This window comes from Diabrotica virgifera, chromosome 8 (genome assembly GCF_917563875.1).
Source record: "Diabrotica virgifera virgifera chromosome 8, PGI_DIABVI_V3a".
In the NCBI taxonomy this organism is placed as follows: domain Eukaryota; kingdom Metazoa; phylum Arthropoda; class Insecta; order Coleoptera; family Chrysomelidae; genus Diabrotica; species Diabrotica virgifera.
In genome coordinates this window covers 59344779-59359978 of record NC_065450.1, presented here as the reverse complement: position 1 = coordinate 59359978, position 15200 = coordinate 59344779, and the positions used below count along the sequence as shown (strand labels likewise).

General features: G+C 32.1%; 1 protein-coding gene across 1 annotated transcript in view; it reads left to right on the top strand.

Annotated features, from left to right (window-relative positions):
- Positions 1-15200, top strand: part of LOC114336368 (arf-GAP with Rho-GAP domain, ANK repeat and PH domain-containing protein 2) — a 142531-nt gene that overhangs the window by 81283 nt on the left and 46048 nt on the right. The window contains exon 5 of the mRNA XM_050657421.1: positions 13825-14018. Coding sequence (XP_050513378.1) covers positions 13825-14018 — 194 coding nt within the window. The remainder of the gene's footprint in view (positions 1-13824; positions 14019-15200) is intronic.

The following is a 15200-nucleotide window of genomic DNA, read 5'->3' as shown; positions in this document are numbered from 1 at the left end:
TAATTTATAAGACTATACAAATCAAAGAAAATACCATTTTATAAATGCAAGAAACACATTTGATTTGTTTTTATTCCAAATTGAAAATAAAATGTGACAACTGTCAGATTTAACTAAAATGTCATGTTAGAATAAATGTCATAAATGTGTATTATCACGGACTTACCCTTTTTCCTATCATTTGTTACGCACTGAAAAATGATCATGAAAAGGACAATAGGATTGAAAACTACTTCATCTTTCAATTGCCAGATGACGCTAGTCACCTAGTCCATTCACGTCAGTTGCGGTGTTGGGGATAAACTCTCGGTGTTGGTCACTTGGAGTATGGAGTAGCAGGCCTACGTTCTCTCCAATGAGACTCCAACAAGAGTCGAAAATCGTCGATTCAGAGTGCTGGACTGCGCTCCGTATTCTAAGTGAAAAATAAGATTGTTTTGCCTTCGCATTGCAACTGAATAAAAATGGAATTTTTATTTTATTTTTAATTTTCAACTTTATCGTAGAGAAAATGTTTTTAAAAATAATTTTTATTATTGTAAGTAAACAATGTTTTAAAATTATTTTTTATTAATAAACATATTTTTTGTATATTAATTTTCGATATTGTCAAAAATAGAGATATTCTTGAGCAGGGAGCACAATTTTTACACAGTTCCTATACAACTAATAAAATTTGATATCTAATGGGATATTGTAAAGCTCTTCTTCCTTAGACAAATATTTCAAAATCAAAAGTAGCCAAATCAATCCAGTAATTCTCGAGTTATTAAATAAAAAAAACAAGAGTCAGAAAAAATCGAAGGTATCAGATAAAATTGGAAGGTACCAGAAAAAATTGAGGGAATCAGAATAAAATGGAGGGTATCAGAAAAAATTGGAAAGAGATGCGATAAAATAGGAGGATGTCGCCAAAAATTGAGTGCAGTGACTGTAGAAGGCAATTGGTTGTATTAGACGGAGAGGCAGCGCTGAAAAATCAGGCACTTACTAAGGCTGAAAATCAGTACACACATTCTAAACTGAATATAAATAAAAGTTATTATAGTCTGTCAGCTGTATGATGGGACAGAGCCGGTCGGTCGGCCCCAATGAATGTACAGGATTATTCACTATATTTTGACCCCCTTGTAAGCTGCTTTATTTACAGAATTAGAAAAAAATGTAAAATACAAAAGTTATTCGATTTTTTAATTATGATTTTTTGACATATATATCGTACTAGTGACGTCATCCATCTGGCGTGATGAAGTAATCGACTATTTTTTTAAATGAGAATAGTGGTCGTGTGCTAGCTCATTTGAAAGGTTATTCAATTCTCTATACAGTACTATAAACATTAAGATCATTATTTATACAGGGTGCCAAAAAAATTTTTTTGAATTTTTATTTTTAACAATTAATTCAATTAAACATTTTTTTGGACACCCTGTATAATTAATCATGTTAATGTTTATATTACTGAATAGGGAATTGAATAACCTTTCAAATGAGCTAGCACTCGACACCTATTCCCATAAAATTGCTAGTTTTTATATAATTTTAATAATGTATATGTTTAACTCGATATTAACATATCATATACTTTGGTATTTGCGTTGGAGGTATTATCAACAAAGGAAATTCTTCCCATGGTTGATTAGGTTTTTCTAAATATTGTTTAAGTGCTCGTGACCTAGAGATAGATAAATAAAAGTTGAATAACTCATTTTTTTAATAATATTTACACATTCATAAGTATAGCCCATACTGAACTTATACAAGTATACAGTTCTTGCCACAGTAACTAGACCAGAGCGCATCTGTAAAAATATTAGTACATTTGGATGTTCAGAGGTGACTTATATTTTTTTGTAGAAATTTCTTGAAAATACTTCATATAATAATATTTGAGTTATCTTCCCACTCAAAATGGTCCGGAATATTGTTTAAATAATCAAAATGTCAAAAAATGAAGGAAAAATGAAGATAAGTTGCACTGACATAAAAGTTGCGCAATTAAATTTCCTACAATATAGGATTAGTTAAAAATTTTAAAAATTGTCACACTTGTTGCAAAATAGCAATAATTGCGAAAAAACCATAAAATAACAAGTATTCGCATTTTACATTTTTCAACCATTTATGCGACACTTAGGACCTTCATATTTTACCCAGAAACACTTTATGACATAGTAAAACAACACTGTAAATTTTATTAAGATCGGTTTAACAGATTTTGCAAAATAAATTTTGCAATCCAGCTTTCGCAAAAAAATTCATTTTTTCAAAATGTTGCAGGACTGAAAATAAAGCAGACAGCAAGTTGATTTTTTTTACATATAGAATAATACTGTACCTTTCATTTGCAATTTGCAAAATTAAAATAGGTTAACTACTGCGGCGTCAGGAATTTTTTTAAATAAACATTAAAAGACTAAGTTTCTCAACCTAATAAAAATATTTGTAAATTAAATATTTTTAAAAGATTTTTAATTGAAAAACTTTATTGGCCCATTTCCTGGTGACAACCTCCAAGGCTTCTACAATATGCAAGCACATGGATGCTGCAGTGAAGACTAAGGGGAAGGAATTCTACACTATGCAATTCACAACCCCCGTCTGCAGCATGGTCAAGTTCCAGCGGAAAATGGATTCATTTCATGTTTGGTCATGTTCCAGCATCCATGTGCTTGCATATTGTAGAAGCCTTGGAGGTTGTCACCAGGAAATGGGCCAATAAAGTTTTTCAACTAAAAATCTTTTAAAAATATTTAATTTACAAATATTTTTATTAGGTTGAAAAACTTAGTCTTTTATTTAGCAGATGCCGCTAGGCACCTACTACCATCTCGTCAGTTGCGGTGGGAGATGGATATGTCGAAGATTTTTACCTGGGCCAGAGAAAAGCAGCCTATGCAGTCTCTGATGAACCTCTAAAAAGAGGTGAAATCGTCGATAAGAGTGCTGGCTGCACTCTCTGATCTGAGTAAAAATTAAGACAAGTTTTGGTTTCGCACCGTAACTGAATGAATAAAAATGGTATACATTTTTATAAATAAACATTAATTTTTGGTGCTACACGCAGGACAGCGGATACGTTTGCTCTGATTGGGCATTCCAATGACTTTTGATAATGATTGATAAATTTTAATTTTTAGTACATTTCGATATAAAGAAATAAGTTTGTTTATTGCAAAATAAAAACATATACTCTGTCCTTTAAAATTGCACTTTTTTAGCAGAAACTTTCTTTGTTCATAAATTTTAACTTAGAGAATAAAAGTTTAAATACAAGTTTATTATTTTTAAACATATACAATTGTTTAAACAATATTTCACAAACAATAATCAAATTAGTTTGATTTTTGTGGAATTAAAATATTAAAATACAACAAAATATAGAGTAAGAAAATAATATATTAGATAAGGATTTAAAGAAATTTTGGTGGAAATCAACTTGTGTGGATCGAACACCGCTGTCCTGAGCGTAGCATCAAAAATTAATGTTCATTTAAAAAAATTCCTGACGCCATGGTAGTTAACCGATTTTAATTTTGAAAATTGCAAATGAAAGGTACAGTATTCTTCTATATGTAAAAACAACTTTTACAATAAGGGTGACATTTTTTAAAAATTTTAACCAATCCTATATTGTAGGAAATTTAATTACGCAACTTTTATGCCAGTGCAACTTTTCTCTGAAGTAAATACTTTTAAGATTATAATCAAAAAACGAAGAAAAAGATCGAATTTTTCCATCTTTTTTTGACATTTTGATTATTTCAACAATGTTCCGCTGGACCTTTTTGAGTGGGAGGATAACTCAATTAGTATTATATGAGTTACTTCCAAGGAATTTCTGCAAAAAAATATGAGTCACCTCCCAAAGTTCATCTCAAAACAGATCCGCGCTGCACTAAATAGGATCTAAGGGCATTATGATTCGTTAGATATACACCATCAACAGTACCCTGTACCACCGATAGGTTTAGATAGAAAAAAATATTAATTGAAAAATTGGCAATTCATTCTAAAGGTTCCACGAGGGTGAATGCATATTTTCCATAAAAAAAATCGTAAACATCGTAAATACGGTGACTGAACTGATAAATAACAACAACAAATTAATGATACATCATTTCTCGGAAATCAATTTATCAACGTCTACTATGAAACCAATATAACCGTATAAACCAATTACTACTTGAAAACACAAAATGTAAAAGTAACATTCATTTTTTGTCCGGTCGTATATTATTCCCTTTAGCTTTAGCTACTCCTCTGGTATCAATTAGTTCTGCCATGTAAATGCTATCAGTTTATGAATTATGTACTGCCAAATGATGGTTATGGTAGGGGAGCCCAAGCCAGGATTTTTGCAGTTACTCGAGCGCGTCAGAAAATCACATTGGAGAAATCTTGTACCCTGTAAATATACCCCTACCATATATGAACTCTTAATACAGGTGAGTTCGTTAAGGGGGACCCGAAAAAAAATCTATCCTTAGAAAAACACGAAATCGTCAGATTATGATACGTTATGATAAGTTAAGTACATACATGCATATTTGAAAAATCTTCTACCGTTACTTGATGGAAGTTCATTTTATATAACAATAAAACACTGAAAACCTTTGTTTTCTATACTTCCACAAAATTTATTATAACTATGTGACTACAGCTGTTTCGGCAGAGTGTCTTTCTCAAGTGATTTAGTTTACTATGTGTTTCCCTTTTTAAAGTCTTTAACTGAAGAGATTGAGGAGCTGTTTGTCTCGAGTTGGTCATTCAGAATTATATCTGTATTTTTTTATTTATTAATTTCCATAGATTCTAATAAAGATAGCTTAAGGCCTTTATTTTGAATATGCAGAATTTGGAACTCTTCATTAAAAGAATGACCATGATCTAGAAGGTGAAGTGCGTATGTAGAAGTGTCTGTTTTTCTATTGTTGAAAGCCCTTTTGTGTTCTGCTATCCGTTTGTCAAAGGTTCTGCCAGTTTGACCGATGTAAGTTTTCGGACAGTCCCCACAAGTTAGTTTGTAGACACCACTCTGTAGTTGTTTTCTCTTTCGGCTCTTATTGTTCTTAATATATTTTCTTAAGTTGTTGTTAGTTCTGAAAGCTGGTGTTATTCCTTTCTTTTTTTTATAAAACAACAACAAGATAACAACAAAAATAGCCAGATTTATAAAAAAAGAAAGGGATAACACCAGCTTTCAGAACTAACAACAATTTAAGCAAATATATTAAGATCAATAAGAGCCGAAAGAGAAAACAACTATAGAGTGGTCTCTACAAACTAACTTGTGGTGACTGCCCGAAAACTTACATCGGTCAAACTGGCAGAACCTTTGACAAACGGATAGCAGAACACAAAAGGGCTTTCAACAATAGAAAAACAGACACTTCTACATACGCACTTCACCTTCTAGATCATGAACATTCTTTTAATAAAGAGTTTCAAATTCTGCATATTCAAAATAAAGGCCTTATCTTTATTAGAATCAATGGAAATTAATAAATTAAAAAATACAGATATAATTCTGAATGACCAACTCGACACAAACAGCTCCCCACTCCTCAACCTCTTCAGTTAAAGACTTTAAAAAGGCAAACCCATATTAATCTAAATCACTTGAGAAAGGCACTCTGCCGAAACAGCTGTAGTCACATAGTTATAATAAATTTTGTGGAAGTATAGAAAACAAAGGTTTTCAGTGTTTTATTGTTATATAAAAAAGCGAATATTTCGCGAAATGAACTTCAGATCGAAAAACTGACAAATACGTGTTCAATATTTTTTAAAAATCTATCAAATGATAGCAAACATGACCCCCCACGGAGAGGGGTGGGAGTAAATTTAAAGTTTTAAATAGAAACCCGGCGATATTTCGCGAAATGAACATCAGATCAATAAACAGAAAAATTCGTGTTCAATATTTTTTAAAAATCTATCGAATAACATCAAACACGACCACCAACAGAGGTGGGGTGAGGGGTTTCTCTAACATCTTAAATAGGAGCCTCAATTTTTTTGCAGATTTGGATTTCTTACGTAAAAATAAGTAACTTTTATTCGAGATATTTTTTCGAATTATGGATAGATGGCGCTATAATCGGAAAAAACGATTGTTGGAAATGGAAAATTAAATTAAAAAATAGAAAGTCCCCATTTAAATGGAAAACTTAACTTTTTTGGTTTTAGGATCTAATCTTCACAACCCAATAGTTCCCCATAACGCTCGAGTAACTGCAAATTTAGCATAATTTCCTCTCCTAATATTACCACCTTCCTTATAAATTTCATACCGGATTTTGTCGATTCGTGGGACTTTATTATTTTTAAGTTTTTGGATTGTATTTGACTCTGCTGATTTCCACTCCGGAAATCGAAACTTCAAAATAGATCTATTTTAAAATAAAGTTGTGGCTTATTCCCAATAAAAATAGTAAAGTGTATTAAGATGCCACAAGGAAATGCCCGCTTAACAATATCTAATAAACATTAACAAAATTTTTAAATTTGGAATCAATAGGGAACTTGCATAAATTTTTAAATATTAAAATAATATTAAAAAACATGATTTTAAAACGCTTGCATAAAAAAACAAATATTTTTAACCCATACGCTTATTATGAGGCTTTGAAAATGCTATAAAATTGAAATTTCTTGAAAGGCGCTTGAACGTCCTTCTATTGGTCTGACGTCACGGACCACAACCGGGCTACGAGTCGAGCCCGGTTAAACTCGAGTAGAGTATTACGGGAATTGTATATTATAACATTTTAATCGTATTTATTTGGAAATTACCAGATATTATTTGTATTTTTGCATAGTTTTACAATCAGTTTATTTAGTTTCAAAGTGAAATTTATAAATCTTTAGAAATTGGTACCTTCTAAAGTGCTTAAAACGCATAAGTAGATACTATTACTCACAAGGGTTTTTCAAAAGAAAGCAATTAGGCTGTTCTGGGGATTGTATAGTACATTTTAATCGTCTTTAATTGAAATCCTAAGGGTAAGTTTAACTTAACTGGACCAACTTGGGGATTAAAAATACAAGATCTTAAATATTTACTAATTAATGTAACAGATTTTGCAAATCATCTCCATGATACATAAATATGTGTCCTGTTCTTTTTAGAGTGAAAAATAGATGCATTGTTTGTGTTTTACAATATATTTCTATTAATTGAAACTTATACAATCTAGGTATGTATTGTAACTTCATCACTGTACACTTCAGAGACATTTTAAATTGTTTTGCTTCCTCTTCTTTCGCATCTTCATCACAAGAAGAATCACTTTCATTTTACCAAGAGTCATCACTACCATTATATTCACTATTATCTTCAAATACAGAACGTCCTGATTCACTTATTGTATCTTCAAATAAATGTTTGCAAGTCTTTTATAGGTGAAGTTCATGCATCGTTATTATGTACCGGGTGTCCCAATAAGAATGGCTCTCGGCCATATCTCAGGAACCGTTTATAGTAGAGCTTTGAAATAAAAAATTTTATAACAAAAGTTGCCTCAGGAAAAGCCTGGAAATTATTTTCATAATTGTGAGACCACCGCTAGAGGGCGTAATTGAATATCAAAAATTAAAAAATTAAATTTTACAAAATTTTCCTAATGAAGGGGCACTGGAAATCCGATCGTCGTATTCTTCATAAAATTCTACGCATATTTGATTTGACAAGTTTAGGTCTACCTTTGGAAATAAGAGGTGGGGGTGATTGGGAACCTTGTTATGAAAAACTGGCTGTGAGTCCGGTTCTGCTTAATCAAATTTTGCAAACTTGGTCTTGTTGAAGACAGATCTTTTTCGTCAATGTAAAAGTTATGATTTTGAACCAACTTACTGAGTAATATACCAGCTAGAAGGCGTTATTTAATTTTTTCAGAAATCTAGTGTTCCTTGGAAAATATTAAATGAAAACATGCATTTTTAATACCATATTACAAAATTAGACAAAATTAGCAACAGAATAGCGAAAACCGCATGTTAATACCTTTTTCTATCTCGAGATATCTTACAAAACGTGTAAATTTAAAAACATAACTGTTACTGTCACCGGTAAACGAAATTCATTAAAAGTAGTGTGCTATGGAAACAACAAAGAAACATTTTCCAGCTGTCAACGTGTATTAGGTCTTTTCAACGCTTCTCATTTGTTTCGAGCCTCGTTCATATCTCGTATATTAATATTATACACGGATTATACGGCATATGACAGAGGCTCGAAACAAATGAGAAGCGTTGAAAAGCCCTATTACAAAGAAATAAAAACAACTATTTAGTGATGACATAAAGTTTCAAATTTTTGCCCATCATTTTCGTTGCAAACATTTACTCTTTCAAGAGTAGATTGAACAGCAGTCTCAATTTCTGCTCTCGATATGCTTTGAATGGCGTTTAGTATTCTCTGGATAATGTATTCTAGAGTAGTGTATGATGAGCAACAATTTGAATATTTAGGTCGTCACTAAGTAGTTCTTTTGTTCTGTGTTATATTTAATTTTAATAGTATTGTTTCTCTTTATATTGTTGTTTTAATTAATTATATTTTTATACGTTGACATCTGGAAAATGTTATTTTGTTTTTTTCCACAGCACACTACTTTTCATTAACTTAGTTTACCGGTGATAGTAACAGTTATGTATAAAATGTACACGTTTCTCGAGATATCTTGAGATAGAAAAAAGGTATCGACATGCGGTTTTCGCTATTCTATTGCTAATTTAATCTAATTTTATAAAGTATGATTAAAAATGCATACTTGTATTTCATATTTTCCAAAGAAAACTAGATTTCTGAAAAAAATTAAATAACGCCTCCCAGCTGGCTTAATACTTATTAGGATGGTTCAAAATTATCACGTTTACATTGAAGAAAAAGATCTGTCTTCAACAAGACCCAGTTTTCAAATTTGATTTAGCAGAACTGGACTTACAGCCATTTTTTCATAACAAGTTTCCCACTCACCCCCACCTCTTATTTGCAAAGGTAGAGTTAAACTTGTTAAATCAAATATGCGCAGAATTTGATGAAGAATACAATAATCGGATTTCCAGTGCCCCTTCATTAGGAAAATTTTGTAAAATTTAGATTTTTTTATTTTTGATATTCAATTACGCCCTCTAGCGGTGGACCCACAATTTTGAAAATAATTTCCAGGCTTTTCCTGAGGCAACTTTTTTTATAAAATTTTTTATTTCAAAGCTCTACTATAAACGGTTCCTGAGATATGACCGAGAGCCATTCTTATTGGGACACCCGGTATTTTCAATGGCGACAACCCGATTGTGACACTCCTTTGAAATTTACACTGAATACCTTTACTTCTGATTTTGATGTGAGTCTGTGTTTATGCATTATTCAGTTTTTGAGGTAAACCTGGTTGGTTTAATTCAGGTCCTGGTAGAACTAAGTTTGTGAAACTAGGATCACACTGTCTCTTATCATCATTGTCCTCTAAAACAGAGTTAGCTGTGAAAGCGGCATCTTCAAGAAGCTGACGTTTAACCCTTTTAAGGGCTGCTTCCCTCATGGGCTCAGAAAAAGTTCGTTTTCTGTCTGGTTAACAATCAAATATGTGCGGGACAACACCTGACTTCAGGAGCTATTCTAGTGTAAAATTTAGAAATTCATATACTTTTTTGGGAGTTTTTAAAATAAAAAGTACTGTACCAATTATTTTGAAAATTTGCCTGAGCATTTACTATAAAAATAAGTACATGTAAAACAATTTTCATAAAAAAATATTGAAAATTAAACGATTTATGTGCCATCTACTGGCACCGTGAAAATAAAAACATAGCTACACTGCTGCAATGATTGGGACTAATAGAGACCCTGAAACATAAAATTTCAAAGTTATTATTGAAATATAAGTTATTTTCTATACCATCAACTATAGGGGTTTTTTGATCGGATAAAAAATATCAATTTGGCGGTTTTCGAAACTGAAAATGTTTTAGCTATATTAAAAAAAAATTTCAACACTTCGTCATCCAAATTTTAATATTTTTCAAAAATCCTAGTTGATGGTATAGGAAATAACTTATATTTCAATAACCACTTTGAACTTTCATGTTTCAGTATCTGTATTAGTCCCAATCACTTAAGGGCGGATTCAGGACCGATTTTCGGGAGGGGCCATGAACTTTTTTTGGGGAAAGGTACCGGGGGTCTTCGGGTAATTTTTAAAAATTAGGGTTACAATGATAAGTTTTAAGGCACTTTTCACACACATTTGAGTTCCATAAAGCCATTCATAACTTATCGTTATTATCGTTATATAAGTAAACTGCTCATCAAAAGTTAGGGATATAGAATATTATGCTGATTTTCATAGTCGATTTTTTCGTGAACAGACGGATTTCGCTAATTTTTTTTTAATTTAGATTTTTCTTTAGTATTTACACAATTGTGAAAAGGTTTACTCAAATTTTTTTTTTGTACTTATACCGGGTGGAAGAAAAGAAATGTTTTTCTTATGTTAAGTTTGAGACACCCTTTAGGGAGAACGAGGTACAAATGTGAGTATACATCAGAATCGTATTATACTCTTATGTTTTCTGAACATGTTGTTGTTTGAATGTCCCTGATATCTTTAGAAACAAAAAATAGACGGTTTTGTAATTTAACATGTGTTTTAAACGAAACAAAAGTTTGAGACACCTTGTAGGGACAAAAAGGCACAGAAGTGAGTATACCTCGATATTATGTTGTAGTCTCGAATTTTGTGAATATTTTTTTTTTAATTTCTGTGATATGTTTAATAACAAACTAAACGGTAACTAAACTGAAACTAGACGGTATTACTCTTTAATATGTGTTTCTATGTTTCACATGTGTGATGTGATGCATGTCGTCAGTTAAAACACATATTAAAGAGTAATACCGTCTAGTTTCTTTGTTATTAAAGATATTAGAGAAATTAAAAAATAAAATATTCACAAAATATGAGACTACAACATAATATCGAGGTATACTCACCTTTGTGCCTTTTTCTTCCTACAAGGTGTCTCAAGCTTTTGTTTCGGTTAAAACACATGTTAAATTACAAAACCGTCTATTTTTTTTGTATCTTAAGATATCAGGGACATTCAAAAAACAAAATGTTCACAAAACATAAGACTACAATACGGTTTCGATGTTACCTCGTCCTCCCTACAGGGCGTCTCAAACTTAACATAAGAAAAACATTTCTTTTCTTCCACCCGGTATAAGTACAAAAAAAAGTTTAAGTAAACCTTTGCATAACTGTTTAAATACTAAAAAAAATCTAAAATAATAAAAAAAAAATAGCGGAATCCGTTAATCTGTTCACGAAAAAATCTAGTAGGAAAATTCAGCAGAATTTTCTATATCCCTAACTTTTGACGAGCAGTTTATTATTAAAGTCAGTACCGATTCCTACACATTTCTTCGGATCCAAGTGCAGTTCTTTCAACAAGTTTAATACTATTTTTCCCAAAGCTTCTCCTGTCCTAGGTGTTGTTTAAGAGTCTTATCTCGTGATGCGATTTTAAACCTTAACAATTCCCCTCATTGTTAGGCTAGGTCCAGCATCTTCGTCCGGAAGCAGAAGGCCATCATCTCTACTCTACTATTGGTCGTAGTCTTTCTCTATTTTCTTGAATTTGTTTAGACCTCTAAGAGTCTATCTGGTTAATGACTGACTTTTGCGGGTTGGAATAACTTTGTAGAAAATCCAGCCCAACTTGAACGCATTCCTTGTGGTATGATGTTTTTTATGGGTTTGTATGGCTCCGTCTTCGCCCATGAGTTTGACGAAAGATGTTAAAGTTTTCGTGACAAGGCATTAGGCTGTCATCGCTTTATTGTGACCATATTTTTCATTAGGAAAATAACACGTAATACTTGCAAAATAATCCCTTTTTAATGTGCGAAATTACCATCCAACTCCTGTGTTCCAAGTGCTGGTGACCAAAGTAACGCTTCATTTCTTTTTTATTCTTTGTGTGTACAGAATATGGAAATTGATACGATTTTTATGGCTGCAAAGGTCGTTTTAACAATTGGCACTTTGTAGAATTATCAACATTTTGATGTACAAAACATCTTATGACAGTCTTAAAGCTTCCGTTACTGCTTTTGTTCAATTCTAGTCCAGAAGACATATTTATCCCCTGTTTTGTACATATCTACGTGTTTGAAACTAAAAACATTTGAACTGCAAATATTTAATTTTATATTTTTTTAAATACTCGGAGGGGGCCATGGCCCTCATGGCCCCCTCCCTGGATCCGCCCTTGCAATCACTGCAGCAGTGGGGCCATGTTTTTATTTTCACGGTGCCAGTAGATGGCGCATAAATCGTTTAATTTTCAATATTTCTTTATGAAAATTGTTTTAAATGTACTTTTTTTATAATAAATGCTCATGCAAATTTTCAAAACACTTGGTATAGTACCTTTTATTTTAGAAATTCTCAAAAAAAGTATATGAATTTCGTACTTTTACACTAGGATAGCCCCTTAATAATTTTGGGACCACCCATAATCTTGAATTTATATAGTTATTCATGTCTTGTTCCAACTGCAACAAATAAACAGTTTAAGTAGGCATATTTCATGAAACGACAACTACCTAATATTTTTTCTTGAAATAGAAAATGTCTTATTAGTATTAGGTACCTAATTACATAAATACTCATATCGAAATGATCCTCACAGACATAAAGACCTTTGCTACTTTGTGAAATATCCTTTTTATCTCGCCTGTATACCTTTAGCCATTTCAATCGACGTTTTTGGTTCTACTGGTAGAGTAAAAAAATATTTGTTGGATGTTCTGACAGTTGTTTTGGCATTCCGGCACTATATAGTTCTTATATTGCGCAGATTTGTTTTCCATTTTGATAAAGTATATTATACACTAAATACAATAATATAAACACCGAGCAAACAAGAATTTGACACGCACAATTAGCAGTGGCAAAATGCATTCAATGCAATAGCTCACCGAACGGGCGAACGAGAACACTGTGGTTGGTGACGTCAGACCCCAGCTCGCGCTTTTGAAATTGTTTGAAACGGAAATTTTGGGCGCGGAACTATTATCAGTTGTTGTATGTACACTATACATTGTTAAGATGTAATATTTTGAATATAACATTTTTAAACATTAATTAACAATTTTATACAAAAATATTTTTATGTGCAAGTTCCCTATTATGGAAAATAGAGGAGGTGCAAGTAGGATATAGACACGAGAATAAACAATACATAAATAGCTATGGGAAACACCAAAACAGGACAACATCATGATATAGCGAGATAAGCACTCGAATATGAGTCCGTGCACAATTCTGTTCCTCATTAGCAATCCTAAATGTTTTGCCTGTTTGGACTATTCTCACCTGTGTGTTGAATATCATCACTGGAGAAGGTCAGAACCTTTTTGTAACATGACTGTCTGTGAGTTTTCTGGGTTTACTGCGATTTTATATTGAATTCACCAATCTTCCAGGTGATTTGGCGCATGTTATAGGCATCTTCTCGCTAGTTTTGGATCCAGACTTCTTTCAAAAAGAACGAGAGTAAGACCAGATAGTAATTGGAAAAGAACACCAATTAAATAATATGAAAAAATCTTAAGTTTATAAAAAGTCAAAAAAAGTGCAAGAAATGAAGGAAAACGGAATGATATTTTACAGAAATTATCCAGAAATTGTAATATTTAAATAATATTAAAATATGCTAACACTGATACTCATTGTGACTAATTGTGGCTATTTGTTTTTGAAATATTTGTTTTCTTTAATTGTCGATACGATTATTTAACATTTGTTTTAGATACGATAATGATGAACTGTACTGTTTTGAACTAAATACGACTGGAAAAACTAGAGGTGGGCACATCTATGGTACAAGGAACAGTGCCGAAAGAAGGATATGGGTTCAATTCATTTGCGAGTCTTTGACGCACAGATTTTCATCAAAAATAACTACAAATATCAATAGAATGGGATGGGCCTATGTTAGAGAAGGTAATAATTAAGTTAGTACGTTACTAGATATAAAATATAATGCTAATTTGTTGCGATAATAAACATCCGTTTGAGTGGTTTGAGTGATATGTATTTATTGTGTAGCATAAAAACCACAAAATATTTTACTAGAATTTTGAAAGGCGATAAAATCAAAATGTAGTGTATTAGAAATCAAATAGTCCCAGGCCTATTTCACCATTTACTACTAACAAGCTAATTTTTCGTGAGTAGCTTCATTTTGACGACACGCCCAACTTTTTTCCTTACAACAATTTCCGTATGTGGTAGATAACAAAGATAGCAGGGATAGTCCAGTCGGGTTAGACGAATAACAGGCCTAACCTTGCATGCCGAGCTGCCCCAAATTTTATTTTTCTAATCTTTAGGGAGGGTCAATAGTAGTGTAAATTTAAAATCTCGACTAAATTCCGCCGTTGCGTTAGCTATCATTTTTATTTTCAACGGGAACCGTTTTTGCTCAATATCTGAGCCATTTTCAACTTCTCGACAAAAAGTATGAGAACCAAATTTGTTGAAAATGTGACTGCACCTATAATTTCTTTCATTAAATTTTTTTTCGCGCTGTCGATATTTTCATAGCTTTGGGGGAAAATAATAACTGTCATTATTTTCCCCCATAACTCTGAAAATATCAACCGCACGAAAAAAGTTGTAATGAAAGAAATTATAGAAAATACAATTTTAGCTCTCATACTTTTTGTCGAGAAGTTGAAAATGGCTGTGATATTGAGCAAAAACGGTTCCCATTTAAAATTAAAATGACGACTAACGCAAGGGCGGAATTCAGTCGAGATTTTAAATTTACACTACTATTGACCCTCCCTAAAGCTTAGAAAAATCAAATTTGAGGCAGCTCGGTATGCAAGGTTAGGCCTGTTATTTGTCTAACCCGACTGGACTATTCCTGCTATCTTTGTTATCTACCGCAAACGAAAAGGGTACCCCTGTTAAGATAGGCAAAATGCCCTCACTCTCAGAATTCAATTTTTTTAATTTTTTTACGTTCTGTGTAATTAAAAAATGAGATAACGCGGATTTTTAGCTCGCCACCCCCCTTACTCCTCCCCCCACAACCAAAAACGTAGATTTTTAGATTTAATTTTTTTCAGTTGGGTTGCAATTGATTTAAAAATTTCAAAAAATTCACACGTGTAGCTG